We start from the raw sequence: 20395 nt of genomic DNA, 5'->3' as shown, positions 1-20395 counted from the left end.
ATCTTATTTTAGCTTGCAGCTGATCTTGAGATTGTTGGCGGTTTGTTTTCAGTACTTCACATATTTTAATTGAAGTGTGAAATAAAAAGTTGTGAGCTGAAATAATATACTGTTCTGTGGTTCCCTCTTTCATATAAAGCAAAGGTTCTTGAGAAGCGGTTCATAGTTTGAAGGTAAAAGGGAACATTGATGAAAGTTACTGACAATCCTTGAAAGAAAGAATGGTAAAGGTTTTTCCCTGAGCCATTGAAGTTCTTTTATCCATTAGACTGGTGAAAAGGCTTTATAAGATACTAAAAGATAAATAAATGACTGAAGAAAGAAAGGGAAGTAAGGGTCAGCACACTAATTTACTGTATCTATCCCATTAAGTCAAAGATATAGTATATCTTCACAGTGTTATGGAAATTGTTGCTGCAAGCTCCTCTTGATAACAAAGTTCTGAGACTGGTTATGTATTCCTAAAAGAAATATAAATTTCAAAAGGGTGAAATTTTATAAATCGTAAATAGTATTGTAGATACAATACTATTAGTATTCAATTTTGCTAGATACAAATGAATGGCCTAGGTTTTTTAATGCCTGCATATTGAGAAACCACTTTACAATTTGATAGATTTTAAAACTGAAGAAAGCATTTCTATAAATTTGTTAAAAGGTAATGGAGCTGTACTAGGTTACTCATTCATGGAGCAGTCACGTATATTTCTTGATTTTTGCAAAGAGAAGGCAGTATTTTTGTGGAGACCCAATATGCTAATTGAAGGTTAAACTTCAGGTACAGTAGGTTATTTTTCCTCATCCTGCATGGTGCTATATCCGTCTTTCAGCAATTTTCAACAACTGTTGTATGTTATTAGGAGATCATGAAACCCCTGAAACAAATCTCAGCAGGTTCACCTTAATCTGAGCAGGAAAACCTGCCTTTCTGTAGTCTGTGCTTCTTGGGACTTTCAAAATTACACACAGAAAGAAGAAAAAAGTAGAAGTCAAGAGGCGCCTCAATAATTTGTAAGGGACGATTGCCTAAATAAAGTTAAAAGAAAAAATCAATTTCTTTGTGTGGAATACTGAGCAGAGAGTGTACAGCTGAAACAAGGACAAATATGTTTTCCTTGGACATACTATAAGCTATTACCCAGCATTCAACTTTTTAGGATATAAGTGTGTCCAAGCCTACTTTTCCTCTTTCATGGGTTCATTTTGATTAGCAGTGTCACATATTGTTGGTACCACTGGTCATACTGCAAACCACATTATGTTAGGTCACTCATGTGATTTCAGAAGAGCCATTTTGCATATAAGAACACTGAAAGAACATGGTCGGTTGCTTTATGTTCAATGCAAATGATGACTTTTTTCAGTTCATTACAAAATATTAAGGAAAGCCATAATGATTCTTGATAGAAATTAAAAGATCAAAAAGGTAAAACATTTTAAAAATGATGCTTAGTTTATGGGAAAAGGTTTAATGGTCGGCATCTATCTCCTGGGGAATGGCCAGGAATCAGTTTTAGGCATGTGTAGCCGCCGAAGCATAAGGCGAGATCAAGCACGGGTAAAAGGCGTGTCAAAAGAAATCTCTCAGTCCAAAAGTTCATTTTAAAATTACTTAGTGAAAGTTAAAAGCAAATAATCCACAGAAGAATAAAAGAAAAAATAGTTACACACGTAGAATAAAAGGCAAAAAAAAAAGAAAAAATGTATCTTCTCTAAACTTAGCTTTTCTTGAGAAACTTTAGTTATTTCTGTACTTAAAAGTTCTTTACTTCTTTTTTCTATACTTAAAGATTCTTAGCTTCTTCTTCTGTACACTTTAAATGTACAGCTTTGCGCTTAAATAAGCACAAGTTACTTCACACACTCAAATGGTCCGTAGTCCTGTTAGCACTATCATGTGCACAGGCACGGTCATGTGCGCAAGCACGAGCATGGTTTAAAACCGTATGCCTCTATACCTTACACATGGCAAGGCTGTCACTAACTGAAGAATAATGTTTACTCAAAGCTGTTAGAAATGGCAAGAATATACCAATACAATTCTACTTATGGGGGTTTTAGGAACCTCCCATAGATTATGCATTGTCATCTAGTAAAAAATTTATGAATCTTATATAACTAGGAAAATGGCTCTTACAGCATGTTTTAGTCTTGGGTTACTGGTACAAAACAAGGGAGGCCTGCACAGTGACGCTGAGCGGCACAAGCCATACATTAAAAGATGACTCAAGCCCTAGAAGACACTATAAGAAATGAAGCTCAAGCTAGCAGAATGTGTGAGTTTTGCTGTGCATCCTGGTTTAAGTTACCAGTGAAAATGATGTGTCACTTTGTTTAAAGAGAATCCAAAATGGGAGTCAGACCACCCTGGAATAGGCAGAGGTTGTTAAATAAATGTGAGTAGACAAAAAAGCAAAGGACTAGGAAAATCTATGAAAGTTCATAATAAGAAATACGACAGAGAAATAGAAAAAAGCTTCCAACTCAAACCTCATTAATTCAGATAAGGTTTGTTGGAGCCTATCCTGGCAGCATTGAGTACAGGTCAGGAACCAACTCTGGACAGGGCATACTCAGGAATACACCCTCACTAGCTAAAACTCAGCTAATCGTACAGTTGCTAATCAAAGAGACATATCTTTGGAATTTTAGGGGTCAGAATGTGCAAACTCTAAAATCGAAAAATAAGTGATGATGAAATCTATCTTATTTATCTAAAGTAATGGTCTTGCAAGTCTGCCTTTAACATCATTTCCATATGTCAAGCAGTTCCCCGTTTGATGAGATGCAGAGCAGAATAGAATTTTACTGTCCTGAAGAACACGTGTTGCCATTAATCTGAAGTTCTGAAACCTACCATCAAAGAAAGTTAAAATCTTGCAGGCAAAAACCCATTTTTAATCTGGTCAAACAGGAAATTAAGGTCATGTAAATATTAAACGACCAGCATATGAGCCATGAAGATATACTGTAAAACGAACAAGCACACAAGCCACCGACTTAGCACATAAGAAACTTAGACAACTGTAATTATTGTGGTGTAGTGCCCAAGGCACTGGTCTTTAAACCATAAGATTGCCAGTTCAGCTCCTGTCCCTGAATATCTGTGTTGCCCCCTGGCAATCTCTCAGTAATTCAGCCCGTAACATGGTCATGTAGCCAGCTGTAAAAAGTGGTCCAGCTTCTTTAAGTCACCGTGGATAAAGGCATCAGCCCAATATATATTAATCAAAACAGTTTTATATACAGACTATAAAAATAAAGCAGGAAGAAATAAAATATGCTTGTTGAGCTCCAAAAACACATTACAATACAACTCCAGTAGCTGACATTCATAAAACAAATGCATTCAAAAACAGCACCACTTTCAATACAATCTTACAATTTTAAGCATCTTTCTAATTGGTTTTAAAAAAAATCATACTAAAGTTATTAGATGCTATATTTAGTGAAGTAGAACCAGGACTTTATTGAGGTGACTATTTCAAAAATGATCAAACCTTTTACTGTCTTCCAAACCTCTATGATACATAAGTAACATTTCCCTAAAAAGGAGTTATTTACAGTAGTAGTTCTGCTCCATTGTTTCCTCTTCACCAATTTAAAGCTATGAAGTAAAGTTTTTTTGAGGGTTAGGTTGTACATGTTTTTAAAAATTTCTTAAAAAACAATCCCAGATTAGAACTGTTATCTGAATAGAACTGAATATCTGTCACTTTAAAGTGCCACCAAACTATACATACTGAAAGATGAAAAAAATCTTTAAAGGATACTATGGCAACATCTAAAAGTCATCTTATCATTCAGGATGCATACAGCAGAGAAGTTACAAAAAAATGTTTAACAGAGAATTTCACTGTCAGTATCTGAGACTATCTTGCATATTTGGTAAGTATCCTTAAGATACTTCTTACCCTGTGGAGCCTTCTTATAATCTATTTCTCTTATAGTACTGGTGCTTAACTAGATTTGAATTTTTACAGAAAATGAGTGACAGCTTAAGGGGGAACAATATAAAAATGTAACAAAGACGGTAAAAGCAAAAAATGATCCGTTATGAATATAGTTTGCTTTATTGAACATGGGGCTCAGAATCGTTTGCAGTGTTATTGCATTCAGATAAAGTAACATCTGTAGGTCAAAACCTTTATAACATTTATCAAGAAATTAAAAATGATTAATTAATTAAAGTAAACATTAATCTTCCTTAATATGCAAAAGCCAGGTTATGTAAAATGGACATTACTTACCAAAGATTCACCAGGAATGGATGTTCCAGACCTTGCATAATCTGCAGTTCTCTAAAGACATTGCGTACCTCATCTCTTTCAATGCATTTCTGCTTATTCATGTACTTCATTGCGTACATTTTCTTGGTGTCTCTCTTTTGCACAATGCAAACCTTAAAAACAATAATAAAAATTGTTACAAATCATAAATACAAAAATGATAAGTACTGAAATACTTATTTAATAGGCACATTTCTGTCAATAGTCTTAGCAAGAATCATCCTCGTTTCCCATAAGGTATAAAAACAGCGCTAAATATACAAGTAAAATCAAGTATGCCTAATTGGAAAATAAATTCACTTAAGGAAAACAAAATTTTGTTGCTTAACAACTAAACATCTTTATTTTGCAGTATGTAGTATAGTTAATTTATATATATAATATAAAGTTGACTGGATGACTGACTGACTCACTCACTCATAAACACAAATATTATTTCCTGTTTAGCTAAAAAGCTGAAACTTGGCAGGAGGATACATATAGGACAATAGACTAAGAAAGGCCATTTTGATATAGCATTATTTAGTTATAACCCAAAAAACAGAAAAACTGTTGTTTGTTACAAGAAAATCTAAAAAAATATTTGAAATTTGGTGATGCTGTAGAAAAAAGAAATTAGCCAACATGTGTTTTTTTATTTGTTGATACTGCCCATAATAATACTCTTGCAAGTGGGATATCCTAATGGACCATGTCCCCAGCACTGACAGCAATCGCATGGAGAAATGAAGGCCATCTGCAGAAGTGAAGTGAAAGGAGCCGAGCAACCACTTTGGGATAACAATCTCTTTGTTTCACTGGATTACAGTGATTATCTATGGAAGCATGTGCTTCCATAATTATATTCAAGTCTGTTTTTTTGTTTCAACTTGGATTGTGTTTAGATATGTTACAAAAGACATTTTTCTGAAATGTTTTGCCAAAACCAGTGTAGTATGCAGTGTCGCCAGACCCTTAAAGAGCTATCTGCCTTTCTTTCTTTCTACACCCCCTCAAAAAAACTGTCTTTAGTTATTTATGCTATTGCAAAATCACATACATATTGTAGCAATATTTAAAATAAACTCAGCTGTTTTGCTTGTTTTTACCTATTGTGATGTTATATTTGATGTAATCTATGAAGTGAGATTCAAGCAGCATGATTCACTTGGCCATAAATGTACTTCATTTTACTGTGTGAATGGACAATCTGCATATCACTTTCATCTCCACTGGTGTCTCTGCCTAACAGCCAGGTGTACTGTACCAAAGTGGGCCCCTTCACTTCCAAACTGGCATGGCACTTCCATCCATCCATTATCCAACCCGCTAGATCCTAACTACAGGGTCACAGGGGTCTACTGGAGCCAATCCCAGCCAACACAGGGTGCAAGGCAGGAAACAAACCCTGGGCAGGGAGCTAGCCCACCACAGGGCACAAACACACACACACCCACACACCAAGCACACACTAGGGACAATTTAGGATCGCCAATGCACCTAACCTGCATGTCTTTGGACTGTGGGAGGAAACTGGAGCAATTGGAGGAAACCCACACAGACACGGGGAGAACATGCAAACTCCACGCAGGGAGGACCCAGGAAGATGAGAAACAAACAAAGATAGCCTGCATTTTCTCATCTTTGTTGACAGTGACATGTCTGGTGATTTAAATTCAGCAGGTATGAGGCAACTGTGTTAACCATTTTGCCACCATCCCACCCATGTGCTACAGTATACTTGCATTTATAAATATGGTGTTGTATGAGGTACAGGGATTAGGGTTATGGATGCCATCAAGATCATATTATAGAAACAGTATAGTGTGCCTTTCTACCTCTATGGAACAAAGTTTTAAATTCTAAACTAATAAAGTGAAATGTGTCACCAGAACTGAGAACTGAGAGGATGACATAGTGGTTTCACAGTGGCAATCAGTTCATGGATTACTTGTTAAGAATGCCATTACTTTGCAAGCTGGCTGCACTGGCCAATTGTTTGATCATGCAATCTGACACTTCCATGGACTATCTGCTGTGCCAACCTATGCCATTTGTGAAAGGGGCTCCTGATAAACTGTATGTACATTGCGTAAACCAGTCAATATCTACCACAGTGGCATGCATTTTAAAAAGATGTTGCCATAAAATTCTATAATGTGATATTCTAATGTTAATGAAAACTTGACTTCTTTCTGTTTCCACATCCTTTTTTGGTTGCAAAGGTTGTTCTAGCTTGATCATGTTCTGCACACTTTCACTTCATATAAACAGAGTGACCAAAAAAGTGAATTGCATGTTTTTGATAAAATCAGAATGAATGGTCGACTCCATTCGAAGAATGAAAGGAGCACAACTGTTTTCCATCTCATCATTTTCAATGCTCTTAAAGGGATCTTGGAAGCAACAGCATATCATGACAAGAAATGCAGATCTATTAAATCTTTTAAAATTGACACTCTTGAAATTAAATTAATTCTTACAGAATGATATTCACTAAACAGAGTTTCAAGTAAAATGATGTTTTTTAATTTAGAATACAAGAACAGAAAAAGCCCATAATTATACATTTTTGTTTAAAAGAACATTAATAGACATTTCAATAAATACTAATTAAAATGTAATAGAAATGCTGGAAATAGAAGATTAGGCTAACAGAAAATTGACAGCAGGATATGAGCAAAACATTTATCCATCCATTGCCTGCCCCTGCATTGTCCAATTCAGACACATAACCCTTGGTGGGATGCCTGAATAATTCAGGGCCCAATCAAATGTACTGTATATTGTTGAGCCAATTCAGGGGTTGACTATCATTTCTTTGAGATTAGGGAGGACAACAAGGACTCTAGGAGACATGTAGACTCCACACAGACTGCAACCAGGCTCTGGTTTGAGCTTAGTTTTGGAGTGTTGTGAAGAAGTAGTGCTAACCAGCGTTTCACAAAGAGTAATTCTTACATTTTTTTAATTAAGTATTAGCCTCAGCACAGAAACACTCTATTATTATAATTAAGCAGTAGAAGCATTAGGTGTCCCAGTCCCTGCATCACCCCCTGGCGGCACCCCCAGAACTCAAAAGGCCCGAGCCCACACACTCCAAGTCCCAGTGTGCTGCTGTAGTAACCCAGGGAACTGCCACCTAGCGATCCGGGGGAGATAATACCCTGTGCACGCTCTTGCCCCCGGTCCTTCCACTATGAAGGTGTCTTGGCAAGGTAAGAGTGCCGGCCGTCCACCACTAAAGGTAAAAATTTCACAATTCTACTTCATCAAACCTTTAGAAACCTTACCAATGCTTCACTGCAAATAGGAATCTTAGACATTTTTCAGTAAAATATTTCAGGATTATGTTGCTTCAGTGAATAATTTTATAATCAATACAGAAGATTCATTACACAAAAATGGATGAATGATGAAGCACAATCAAATAAAAAGTTCACCATAAGCACCACAGACACTGCATTCATGTTGGTGAGCCATAGTGGAAAAAACAAGGTCTGTATTGTGAAGTACTACACTGTGATACACAAAAATCCTTTCAAATTTAACTTAAAAGGAAAATTCAAATTTTAAACCTGTATTCCCAAGCTGTCTCTTTTCAAAACAATTATTGATATTAAATATTTTGAACAAACTCAGTTTCCTGGGTTGGAAGTGAAGATTTTCCAATACTGCTGTTTATAAAATAAACAAAAAAGTTCTTTAAATACAAAATACATTTAACCATGTTGAAACATTAAACTGCTCCTTTATGTTGGAGCACAAATATCTTTACCTGTGATGTATTATTATGTTGCCAAAATCAAAAACATTTCTCATTCTTCACTAAAGATTAACATTAAAATAATATCATGATGGAATAATGCAATATAACTAATTCTCCAGATGTATAAAACGATGCAGCAGGACCCCAAAGAAACCATAAAGTATAGCATATAAAAAATACATATATTTTTTCACAGATTACTCTTATTTCTATTTTGTTCTTACCGTCTCACAACTTCTTTATTAGGAAGTCTGTTAAAAAATATTTTAAATACTAAAAAATATTTTCTATTTTCTAATAATGCCTTTTTTTGCCATGTCTGCGATTAGTGCACAACTTGCAGTAGTGTATCCAGATGGTCCTCCCTATTGCTGACTGCATTATAAGTGGCGAGTTGCTGTGTTCCCTGTCACTGGGTTTAGCTAACAGATCTGCTGCCACCATTTAAAGAAAATTGCAGGGGTCTTCTGTTCATGCGTATCTCATGTCAAATGCCTGCTACTACATCACTGCACACTCACTGTGACACTCACATCACTGCCTAAAATGAATCTTCACCTCACTCTTAGGTCTCATTGAGAGGTGATTTAGTGGATGAGCTGTCTTTGGCATTACAGGACAGATTCAAATGACAGAGACTGAGAGCTGAGGATGTCGAATCACAGTCAGAAATGAAAAGAAGATCAGAAAAAATAATGAAACATAATCAGGATGCAGGAACATAGTCAAATATATATATATATATATATATATATATATATATATATATATATATATATATATAAAGGATATAAAGGGATAAAGGTAAAATTAGGAACATTAGATAGATAGATAGATAGATAGATAGATAGATAGATAGATAGATAGATAGATAGATAGATAGATAGATAGATAGATAGATAGTACTTTGTTTGTCTCAATAGGGAAATACAGCTTTTTAAACAAGCCCAAGAAATATTATATCAAAAAAAGTCTGAATTAACATAAGCTGCCTTGATTCAGGGTGTTCATAAGAAATGTAATGATTTACTGCATTAGGTAGAAATACAAAAACAACAGGTTATTACAGTTTTGCCTTTTTATATTAGTTTTTATTTCCATATTTTTTCTGACTTTACTTGGAAATTCAGTTTAGTTTTAATTTTCCTTCATCGTGTATTTTTAGTTTTAATTTAGTTTTTATTTTACAAAGACATTTCTATTTTATTTTTATATATACTAGTTTCAGTTTTAGTTTTAGTAATTATAGTACAGTAATCCCTCCTCCATCGGGGGGTTGCGTTCCAGACCCCGCGCGAAAGGTGAAAATCCGCGAAGTAGAAACCATATGTTTATATGGTTATTTTTATATTGTCATGCTTGGGTCACAGATTTGCACAGAAACACAGGAGGATGTAGAGAGACAGGAACGTTATTCAAACACTGCAAACAAACATTTGTCTCTTTTTCAAAAGTTTAAACTGTGCTCCATGACAAGACAGAGATGACAGTTCCGTCTCACAATTAAAAGAATGCAAACATATCTTCCTCTTCAAAGGAGTGCGCCTCAGGAGCAGAGACTGTCATAAAGACAGAGGAAAGCAAACAAATCAATAGGGCTGTTTGGCTTTTAAGTATGCGAAGCACAGTGGCACAAAGCAGTTACAATGAAGGCAGCAGCTCACACCCTCTCCGTCAGGAGCAGAGAGAGAGACAGAGAAAAACAAACAATCAAAAATCAATACGTGCCCTTCGAGCTTTTAAGTATGCGAAGCACCGTGCAGCATGTTGCTTCACGAAGCAGCTGCTCAGAAGGTAGCAACGTGAAGATAATCTTTCAGCATTTTTAGACGAGCGTCCGTATCGTCTAGGTGTGCGAACAGCTCCCCTGCTCAATCCCCCTACATCAGGATCAGAGAAAGACAGTGCAAGAGAGAGAGAAAAGTAAGTTGGGTAGCTTCTCAGCCATCTGCCAATAGCGTCCCTTGTATGAAATCAACTGGGCAAACCAACTGAGGAAGCATGTACCAGAAATTAAAAGACCCATTGTCCGCAGAAATCCGCGAACCAGCAAAAAATCCGCGATATATATTTAAATATGCTTACATATAAAATCCGCGATAAAGTGAAGCCGCGAAAGGCGAAGCGAGATATAGCGAGGGATTACTGTATAGCTGAAGAGCCACTATGGAGTTTAGTTTTTGTGTCACAATGAGACAGATTTGTACACTTAACGGGTTTGGATATAATATGAGTTTAATGTTAGTGGAAGCTTACAACACTATACAACACACTTTACTATTTGGTTTTATTTTTGTTTGATAAAAACAAGCATAATCAAAACCAGGTACTGAATATGAACAATTTTACACAATTTTATAATTTTTAAAAATTCTTCTATGTCATTTGTGCTGAACAAATCTACACTGACTGTTGGCACTTTTTTCTTTTCCTTTTATTGCCCAGAATGGGCCAATTTGTAATGAAAACTAGGTGAATTTTAAGGTGTGAGGGTTTTACTCTAAATGTCTACATCACATAACATATCCTGCTCCAACGACAATGTGCTTATAATGAATGACTTCAATATTGCATTCAAAAATCTCAAACACTGGGCTTTGTTATTTTCTATGAGCCATATTGATCACTGATTCCATCTCAGGCACAAACAATTTATAGACAGAATTTTGCACCTGCAGGCCTGAAAAGATATAAAAAAAATATAAGAAAAGAGATTCTACTGTGTTTTGACAGGTGTGACCATGAAAATCATGGGGGCTTAGGAAGAACAGGGTTCTTGAATCAGTGTGCAGGCCCCACCTAGCTGTATTGAGGGAAACAAAGAAAAACAAGTATGTAGTGTGAAGGTTAGTGGCAGTGAGACCTGAATAGCCCACCAAACCCTTAATGAGCAGAGCAAGAGCAGGTAATAAGAGTATGGACAGGCACAAAATGACAGAGACAGCATCTGAGATTAAGAACAATATATACATTATCTAAACCTGTTTATCCAGAACAGGATCACAGGAACCTGGAGCTTGCCCAAGCAGGTTTGGATGCAAGGCAGGAAAAATCTCTGGTATGCAATATGTATGATATGGCTGATGTTAAGAACAAAAATAACATATTTCAACTATCTATTTTGAGAGAGAAACATTGAAAAAATGGGGACAGATATTTTAAAACATAATTCTGCTACTGGATTATTTTCACAATATCAGGTATTTTGAGCTGTGAATATGAACTAAAAAACATAAATTAGTAAATAAAGAATATCATCACATGGTAGACTCTCTTCGCCTACCTACCTGTAGTTCAGTGGAGACATTGCCAACTCCGGAATTTTACAAGGTTTGTAACTACGTTTTTAAAGCAAAAGCGATTTGTCAGTAACAATATCCTGATCTTGTTTGATGACCTATAGTCACTCTCTTGATTAGTGCCATTTTATTTTCAAAAATCGGGAGTGGTCTCCCCTAGACTTTCTCGTGTACTCAGATATGGGGATGGATATATGAGGAGTAAACTGCAAGACAATGATTATATTATGTACATTAAAGAATCATCAACAATAACTCAAATCAAATCAATAAGATATCGAACAGTTATTATAAAAGTAAACTTGAATAAATCGGACTCTGTAGCTGCATGAATACAAAAAAATCGAGTATGTATTCAGGTAAAGTATCACGTCTGGCTGATGGATTTGGCTCAAAAGTTAATACAGATATACAATTTTGGTGTAACGACCACAGGCCAAATTTCATCCATTTATCTAGTTGCGTTTTTGAGATATAGTGTTTACACACAAACAGACATAATTCCAAAAAATGATATTTTCAGACTCGGGGAGGTCTAAATTGTCAAGATTCATCAAAATGTCGAGGTCAAATTTTTTCAAGATTACTATACTTTCTCTCTACTTCGTGTGTGAAGTGGCAGGTGAATTACTGTGAACAAAAAGCAGGCACCTGAAAAACAAACTGAAACGTTACTTACTTGTAAAGTTTTTGTTGACCAGGACATTCTGATTTCAGGTGTTTGAATTACATCTTGATATACAACAAGTGCAAAGAAAGGCAGCACATAAATCACATTCTATTCCACAGGCTTTATGCGTGTATTCAGCTTGCTCTGTCACCGCAAATGCTGTGTAAACACCTGGCCTCAGTCACCAGCCGCCGTTCACTGGATAAATATGTGCAGGTGGCTCGTGGTGGATGACTTTCAGTGTTATAGTTAAAAGTTATAAGGGTTAAAAAACTAACAGCAAGAATATTCATTCAAAAATGAAAACAAATTATTTTTAGTAAATTATTATTTTATTTCTGTTAGTCTTTCCGGCTAATTTAATAGTTTTGTTAAGTTTTAGTTTTTCATTTCAGTTTTGTTAATTATTTTATTCCAGTTTACAAAAATGTTTTTTTAATAATAGTTTCAGTTTTGATTTTAGTTTTCGTTAACTATAATAACCTTGCAACAAACAACAATAGTTGCTTCAGATATTTGAAATACTAAAACGTGTGTTTTGATTTAAATGTTTTAAGTCTAAATATTCTTGATTTTCATAAAGATTTTTCATTTTTCACTCTGTGACAGAGATCCACAGTGGGTTAGATTCATAGTAAACGTTCAAAAATTAAAAGCATCATTTTCAGAATCACTGACCTTAAAATGGTCTAAAATGTTACCCTACATGCTTATGTTTGAAATTTATCATTTTTAACCTTTTGGGAGAGGCTCTTAAAAGGCACTGACCACCAGTAAAAAATAAGATATCAAAAATATGATCATATTTGACAACAACAACCTCAAAATAGCATACTCATAGCATACAACACGCAACATTCCTATATTACCAATCTCTATTTTTTTGTGTAGTTTTGTGGCATACACACTTCTGCTGAATAATGTGCTGGCTGAAAGTACCTAATGCATCACATAGAGGATGTGCACCATTGTCAACAGTGGCCATCAGTTTTATCTTTATTCTCTCGTTTACTATTACCTCCAAGGGGTCGAGAGTGTGTGTCATAACTGAGCCTGCCTTTTTAGTTAGCTTGTTGATTCGGTGGGCCTCTCTTAAAGTGATGTTCCCAGCCCAGTACACCATTGCATAGAAAATCTCACTGGCCACATAAAGGAGCACAGCCTCCTAAGAAAAAAATAGTCTGCTCTGCCCTTTCTTATATAGTTTCTTTGTGCTGCTAGACTAGTCCAGCCTAGTCACTGATGTAGATCCCCAAGTATCAGCATCACCTCCATATTAACTCCCTGAATAGAGATCAGATGTAGAGGCTCTTTCCTACAGAATATTAATAACCTGTTTCTTGGTTTTGCCGATATTAAGCCACAGACAATTCTTTCTGCACCAAGAAACAAAGTTCTCCACTTGAGTCGTGTACTCCGTTTCATCCCTTTTATCAATACATCCCATAGGTGCACAATTATCTGAGAACTTCTACAAGTGACATGACCTGGTGTTATATTTGTAGCCCAAGGTGTACAGGGTGAAGAGAAAATGAGACATAACTGTGCCCTGTGGTGTTCCAGTGTTGCATATATCCACATCAGAGGCACAGTCCTTGATCCTTGGAAACTGTGGTCTGCCCAACACATAGTCTACTATGGTGAAATATTATAATATATATATATATATATATATATATATATATATATATATATATATATATATATATATATATACATATATATATATATACATACAGTGGTGTGAAAAACTATTTGCCCCCTTCCTGATTTCTTATTCTTTTGCAAGTTTGTCACACAAAATGTTTCTGATCATCAAACACATTTAACCATTAGTCAAATATAACACAAGTAAACACAAAATGCAGTTTTTAAATGATGGTTTTTATTATTTAGGGAGAAAAAAAATCCAAACCTACATGGCCCTGTGTGAAAAAGTAATTGCCCCCTTGTTAAAAAATAACCTAACTCTGGTGTATGACACCTGAGTTCAATTTCCGTAGCCACCCCCAGGCCTGATTACTGCCACACCTGTTTCAATCAAGAAATCACTTAAATAGGAGCTGCCTGACACAGAGAAGTAGACCAAAAGCACCTCAAAAGCTAGACATCATGCCAAGATCCAAAGAAATTCAGGAACAAATGAGAACAGAAGTAATTGAGATCTATCAGTCTGGTAAAGGTTATAAAGCCATTTCTAAAGCTTTGGGACTCCAGCGAACCACAGTGAAAGCCATTATCCACAAATGGCAAAAACATGGAACAGTGGTGAACCTTCCCAGGAGTGGCCGGCCGACCAAAATTACCCCAAGAGTGCAGAGACGACTCATCCGAGAGGTCACAAAAGACCCCAGGACAACGTCTAAAGAACTGCAGGCCTCACTTGCCTCAATTAAGGTCAGTGTTCACGACTCCACCATAAGAAAGAGACTGGGCAAAAACGGCCTGCATGGCAGATGTCCAAGACGCAAACCACTGTTAAGCAAAAAGAACATTAGGGCTCGTCTCAATTTTGCTAAGAAACATCTCAATGATTGCCAAGACTTTTGGGAAAAAACCTTGTGGACTGATGAGACAAAAGTTGAACTTTTTGGAAGGCAAATGTCCCGTTACATCTGGCGTAAAAGGAACACAGCATTTCAGAAAAAGAACATCATACCAAGAGTAAAATATGGTGGTGGTAGTGTGATGGTCTGGGGTTGTTTTGCTGCTTCAGGACCTGGAAGGCTTGCTGTGATAGATGGAACCATGAATTCTACTGTCTACCAAAAAATCCTGAAGGAGAATGTCCGGCCATCTGTTCGTCAACTCAAGCTGAAGCGATCTTGGGTGCTGCAACAGGACAATGACCCAAAACACACCAGCAAATCCACCTCTGAATGGCTGAAGAAAAACAAAATGAAGACTTTGGAGTGGCCTAGTCAAAGTCCTGACCTGAATCCAATTGAGATGCTATGGCATGACCTTAAAAAGGCGGTTCATGCTAGAAAACCCTCAAATAAAGCTGAATTACAACAATTTTGCAAAGATGAGTGGGCCAAAATTCCTCCAGAGCGCTGTAAAAGACTCATTGCAAGTTATCGCAAACGCTTGATTGCAGTTATTGCTGCTAAGGGTGGCCCAACCAGTTATTAGGTTCAGGGGGCAATTACTTTTTCACACAGGGCCATGTAGGTTTGGATTTTTTTTTCTCCCTAAATAATAAAAACCACCATTTACAAACTGCATTTTGTGTTTACTTGTGTTATATTTGACTAATGGTTAAATGTGTTTGATGATCAGAAACATTTTGTGTGACAAACATGCAAAAGAATAAGAAATCAGGAAGGGGGCAAATAGTTTTTCACACCACTGTATAGGAATGTGAATTTCCCCTTGGGATTAATAAAGTATCTATCTATCTCTGTCTGTCTAGTCTATTATCCAGGACACCATAGGCTCATTTACCTGCGTATCCCTGAGCATACCCCTTAGCAGAGAGGGATGTATGGTACTAAAATAGTGTGTCCAGCTTTATCAAGGTGGGAATAAGCCTTGTGGAGCACACAGATAATTGCATCTTCCTATCCAGTCCTTGACAAACCTCACTGGGTCTTTGTGGCCTTTCACAGAAGGACTCATAATGTCCAGGACCAGCTTCTTGAAGATCTTCATGATATGGGATGCAATGGCCACTGATCTGTAGTCACTGGGTGAGGACATGCATGCCTTCTTTGGAACAGGAACAATACAACACTTTTCAGGAGCCTTAGTGACAGACATTCAATGTTAGCTAATATAGTAAAAAGAAAAAAAATACACAGTATCTATGCTATGGCAGGATTACTGAGAGTAGAAGAAGAGTTAAAAAAAAGACAATACTCAAAACTCAAATGGACACAAAGAATTAGAAACCGAATTGTAACTAAAAAACCGAGTTCACAGGGAATTCCAAGATCTGGTTTACATAATTAGGCAAAACATTATTAAACCGCACATATGACACTTGGAAAAGGAATACCTATACAGTATACACCATGATCCACAAGAAATGAGTGACAAGACCCTGATTACCTAAAACAATGACTAGTATGCCTGTATGCTTCTTGAACACCCAGTCCCCTAAAGCAGTGGTCCCCAACCTTTTTGACAGCAAGGACCACTTTATTAGATGCAAATTTTTCCACGGACCGGTCGGGGGGAGGGGGTTGGGCAGTTTTATACACAATTTACATAACATTTCTATTATTATTAAGTTATTAAGCAGTTCGCATGTCTTTGCAACCCGAGATTTTTTTCTTTTTTTTCATATAACAAAGACATATGCTTTGCATTTGCCATTCCAACAGATTGCACATCACAAATATTAACACTGCTATCTTTTTTTCGTGTCTGCCGTTTCTATAGGAGGGTGACAATGAGTTAAATTTCAATGGATGTTTTTCAAATGTTGACAAGCAATAAGCAAAAGGTATCACCGAAAACCACAGAAAACAAAAACAGCAAAAAAAAAAAAAAAAAAACAGTACGAGGAAAATCCGAAGAAAGACTTTTTTTTTACAATGTTTGGGGATTGTTGTGCAAACGTGCACAACTGAGCTACGACCACAGATCTAACTGCTCTGTGGATGATCAAGCATTTCAAGGTCACTTCGTTGTAATGAAAGAATCTGCTGAATGTACTTCGTAGTAACGCGATTTCTATAGACTCGTGTCATATGGGGAAACTGTCGGGACCATAAAAATATTTTGTTGTAATACTCTCCCACCTCGGTCTCTTACCAGTAGATTACACACAGAAATATATGATGTATGGCCTGTTTGGCCACCCCTAGCGTTCTGAAAAGTCTGAGTGAGTCTCCGTTGCCGGCAGTTCTCTCGCGGCCCGGCTGTCAGACGGCTGTGGCCCGCTAGTGGGCCGCGGACCGGGGGTTGGGGACCCCTGCCCTGGGTTCGCTTCCCAGGTCCTCCCTGCGTGGAGTTTGCATGTTCTCCACGTGTCTGCGTGGGTTTCCTCCCACAGTCCAAAGACATGCAGGTTAGGTGCATTGGTGATTCTAAAATTGTCCCTAGTGTGTGCTTGGTGTGGGTGTGTGTGTGTCCTGCAGTGGGCTGGCGTCCTGCCTGGGGTTTGTTTCCTACCTTGCGCCCTGTGTTGGCTGGTATTGGCTCCAACAGACCCCCCGTGACCCTGTGTTAGGATATAGCAGGTTGGAGAATGACTGACTGACTGACTTTTACTCTGTATTGCCAGTATTTACTACTAAACAGTTTAAAAATCCTTTTGCTATTTGTAATCACACTTTCCAAAAGGTATTCTGTTATTTTTCACTATCCACATTGAAACTCTCAAATTCTGACTCTGCATCCAAACAAATTTAAAAAAGCAGATGAAAAGTTTAAATGCCTGTCCTTCCAGAAAAGATGAAAAGTGTGCCAGGGACTGTTGTATCTCAGGGCCGTGTGTGCTTTTGTTTTTTTGTTTGTTATTTTGTTTGATTCCTAAATGAAAAATGTTTAGAACAAAGTAGACAAGAAGAATGTAACTACCTCTTTACCATCCATCTTCCTACAACCCAAACACAGTTCATTTTGCCCCCACCTGCAAAATTTTCTGCAGACGCCTATGTTGGTAGACTAAAAAATCATAATAAGTATATAATAAGTAAAAGACGTTTTCACAATTAACATTACTTGGCTTGTGATTCCTACAGATAAACAACTTCAATGCTTCTGTTACTTGTCAACCAATAGCTTATTTTTTAGGTGCCATGCTTTCTTTTGTGGTGCCAGTCCCTATTGCTTTTTAGTTGTTCAGTTCTGTCATCTCACCATAATGGAAGAATGCTGAATGTGAAATAAAAAAAAAAATCAGCAGTCATTTTCTAACCCACTTAGTCCTGATCAGGGTCGCAGAGGGTGCTGCAGCCTATCCCAGATAGCATAGGACACAAGGCAGGATCACACCCTGGACATGGCTCCAGTCCATCGAGAAATAAAATGCATATCTGGCCATCAATTTTACCATATTAACAATTAAATCACATCATAGAATATTCATTGTTTTTGTGTTTTTTAGGTCTAATGTAACTTCTCATAAGACATTCTGCAATTCATTTTTTAAATACTTTACGAATAAGTGATATGTATTTGTCTTAAAATTATGCTATAATAATTATAATAATACATTTTATTTATATAGTGCCTTACCCATGCTCAAGGTACAAATATTTTCTACATAGAACAGTAAACAAATAAACACAGGATATACAAAGCATTACATAGAATCAAAAGAAAAAATAAACCAGAGTATAGTAAATTCAATGCTAAAATAAATGTCTGAAAAAATCACATAATTTGTGATATAACAAACACATAAACTATCCTGAGCATCTGGACAGAGAGGTCACTTGAAAGAAGGGGCAGAGAGTTAGGTTAAGTTAAAAACCTTCCTGAACAGAGGAGTGTTACGTTGTTTTTTAAAAGAATGAATGGAGTCAGCTGATCTAATTAATTTAGGGAGGTCATTCTAAAGTCTGGGCGCTATACAGCTGAAGCCTTGTCACCCACAGAGTGCAGATTAGTGTAGGACACTGCAAGATTGCCAGAATCAGAGGACCTTAGTGGGTGAACAGGAGCATAGCGATGGAGAAGGTCACTGATGTAGTCCCATGCAAAGCCATTTAAAGATTTGTAGGTTGTTAGTAGAATTTTATATTCAGTCCTGTAAGACACAGGGAGCCAGTGAAGGTGAAGCAGGATGAATGTGATGTGCTTGCTCTTGCTGGTTCATGTTAGGACTCTTGCAGCAGACTTTTGAATTAAGTGGAAATGTGATATAAGATTTGTAGAGACACCTGCTGGTAGAGAGTTACAATAATCAATACGGGATGTGATAAATGCCTGGACAACTTTCTCAGCATTAGAAAAGGAGAAGAAAGAGCAAAGACAGGATATGTTACTGAGGTGGAAGTAAGAAAGATTCTTAATGTGGTTTTTGTGGGTGGAGTAAGAAAGGGTGGAATCAAAAACGACACCAAGATTTATTTCATTAGAAGAAGGTCTGATGAGATCACCATCAAGAGTGATTGAGAAGGACCTCATCTTTCTTAAGTTGCACTTTAGTGCCAGTTTGCAGGAGTTCAGTTTTGTTGCAATTTAATTTTAAAACGAGTTTTGCTCCATCCACGTTTTAATTCGTCTTGATTATGAATGAGGCAGAGATTCCTTTGAAATGAGACCTTGGGAGTTTTCAGGCTGTTCATATGGAATTCTTTATGTACTACATGAAGTGGGAAAACGTTTCCTGCTGTGACAATGTGAGGTGTCCTGAGCCTACACTTCTCTCTTCCCATTTTTCTTAATCAGTTTCCTACTCTCCAATTCCAAAAAAGTTGGGATGCTGTTATAATATGTTTTGTTATTAAGTTTAATGTCACTGTTCTCTGTGCCCACTGTTATGGACATTCATACAAGCAGACCAAGTATGGTACACGGGGGCTCAGCATCAGCATTTAGAATTGCCGAGCCAAGCACAGGACTAGAGAGCCAAAGAAAACTGGAGAATGAGAACTGTATGTAGGCATTGTGCTATTCCTATATTTTTGAAGGTGGGGTTTGAGTCCTTTCCTGTCCTTGTTTGGATCCAGAGAAGGAGCCTGCACATGGAGCAACCAGAATATAAGGATGGACCTACGGCCAACACTTTGAAGCTGCCGGGCGGAAGATTATGTCTTCCGTCTGGTGAAAATCCTTTCAGCGTGGCGACAAAAGATGGCAGACTGCATTGGTCAAGACCCTCACATTGCTTGATAGAGTCTGTCATAAGCTTCCTGTCTGTAATACCATGTGAACCCGTCAGTAAAGTTAGCTAGATTATCCTTTATACTTCTCGTGTAATCTTGTAACCGTCATATTGCATGCTGGGTGGGGAAAATACCTTTTTTATTTATAATTATTTAAATTCAGGTTAATTAAAACGCCGCAATTGAAAAGAACACATTTCCAGAGAGCTAATCCCTCTTAAGGAAACAGATGCTGTGTAAAATGTACATAAAAACAGAAAGCAATGATTTGCAAATTTCATAAACCCATATTTTATTCACAGTAGAATATAGAAAACATATCAAATGTTTAAACTGAGAAAATGCAGCATTTTAAGAAAAGAATACAGTCATTTTAAATTTGATGGCAGCAACACATCTCAAAAAAGCTGGGACAGGGCCATGTTTAGCACTGTGTAGCATGCCCTCTTCTTTTAACAACAGTACGTAAACATCTGGGAACTGAGGAGACCAGTTGCTGGACTTTTGGGAGAGGAATTTTGTCCCATTCTTGTATGATATAGGATTCTAGTTGCTCAACAGTCCTGGGTCGTCTTGGTCATATTTTTCGTTTCATGGTGAATCGA

At 36.9% G+C, this 20395-nt stretch overlaps 1 protein-coding gene across 1 annotated transcript in view; it reads right to left on the bottom strand.

The window, feature by feature from the left end:
• LOC114652772 (serine/threonine-protein kinase 32B-like) overlaps nucleotides 1-20395 on the bottom strand; it is a 323284-nt gene that overhangs the window by 184353 nt on the left and 118536 nt on the right. The window contains exon 3 of the mRNA XM_028803089.2: nucleotides 4251-4402. Coding sequence (XP_028658922.2) covers nucleotides 4251-4402 — 152 coding nt within the window. The remainder of the gene's footprint in view (nucleotides 1-4250; nucleotides 4403-20395) is intronic.

Source organism: Erpetoichthys calabaricus, chromosome 5 (genome assembly GCF_900747795.2).
Source record: "Erpetoichthys calabaricus chromosome 5, fErpCal1.3, whole genome shotgun sequence".
In the NCBI taxonomy this organism is placed as follows: Eukaryota; Metazoa; Chordata; class Cladistia; order Polypteriformes; family Polypteridae; genus Erpetoichthys; species Erpetoichthys calabaricus.
The sequence above is the reverse complement of the archived record's forward strand: the minus strand, read 5'-3'. Positions and strand labels throughout refer to the sequence as shown.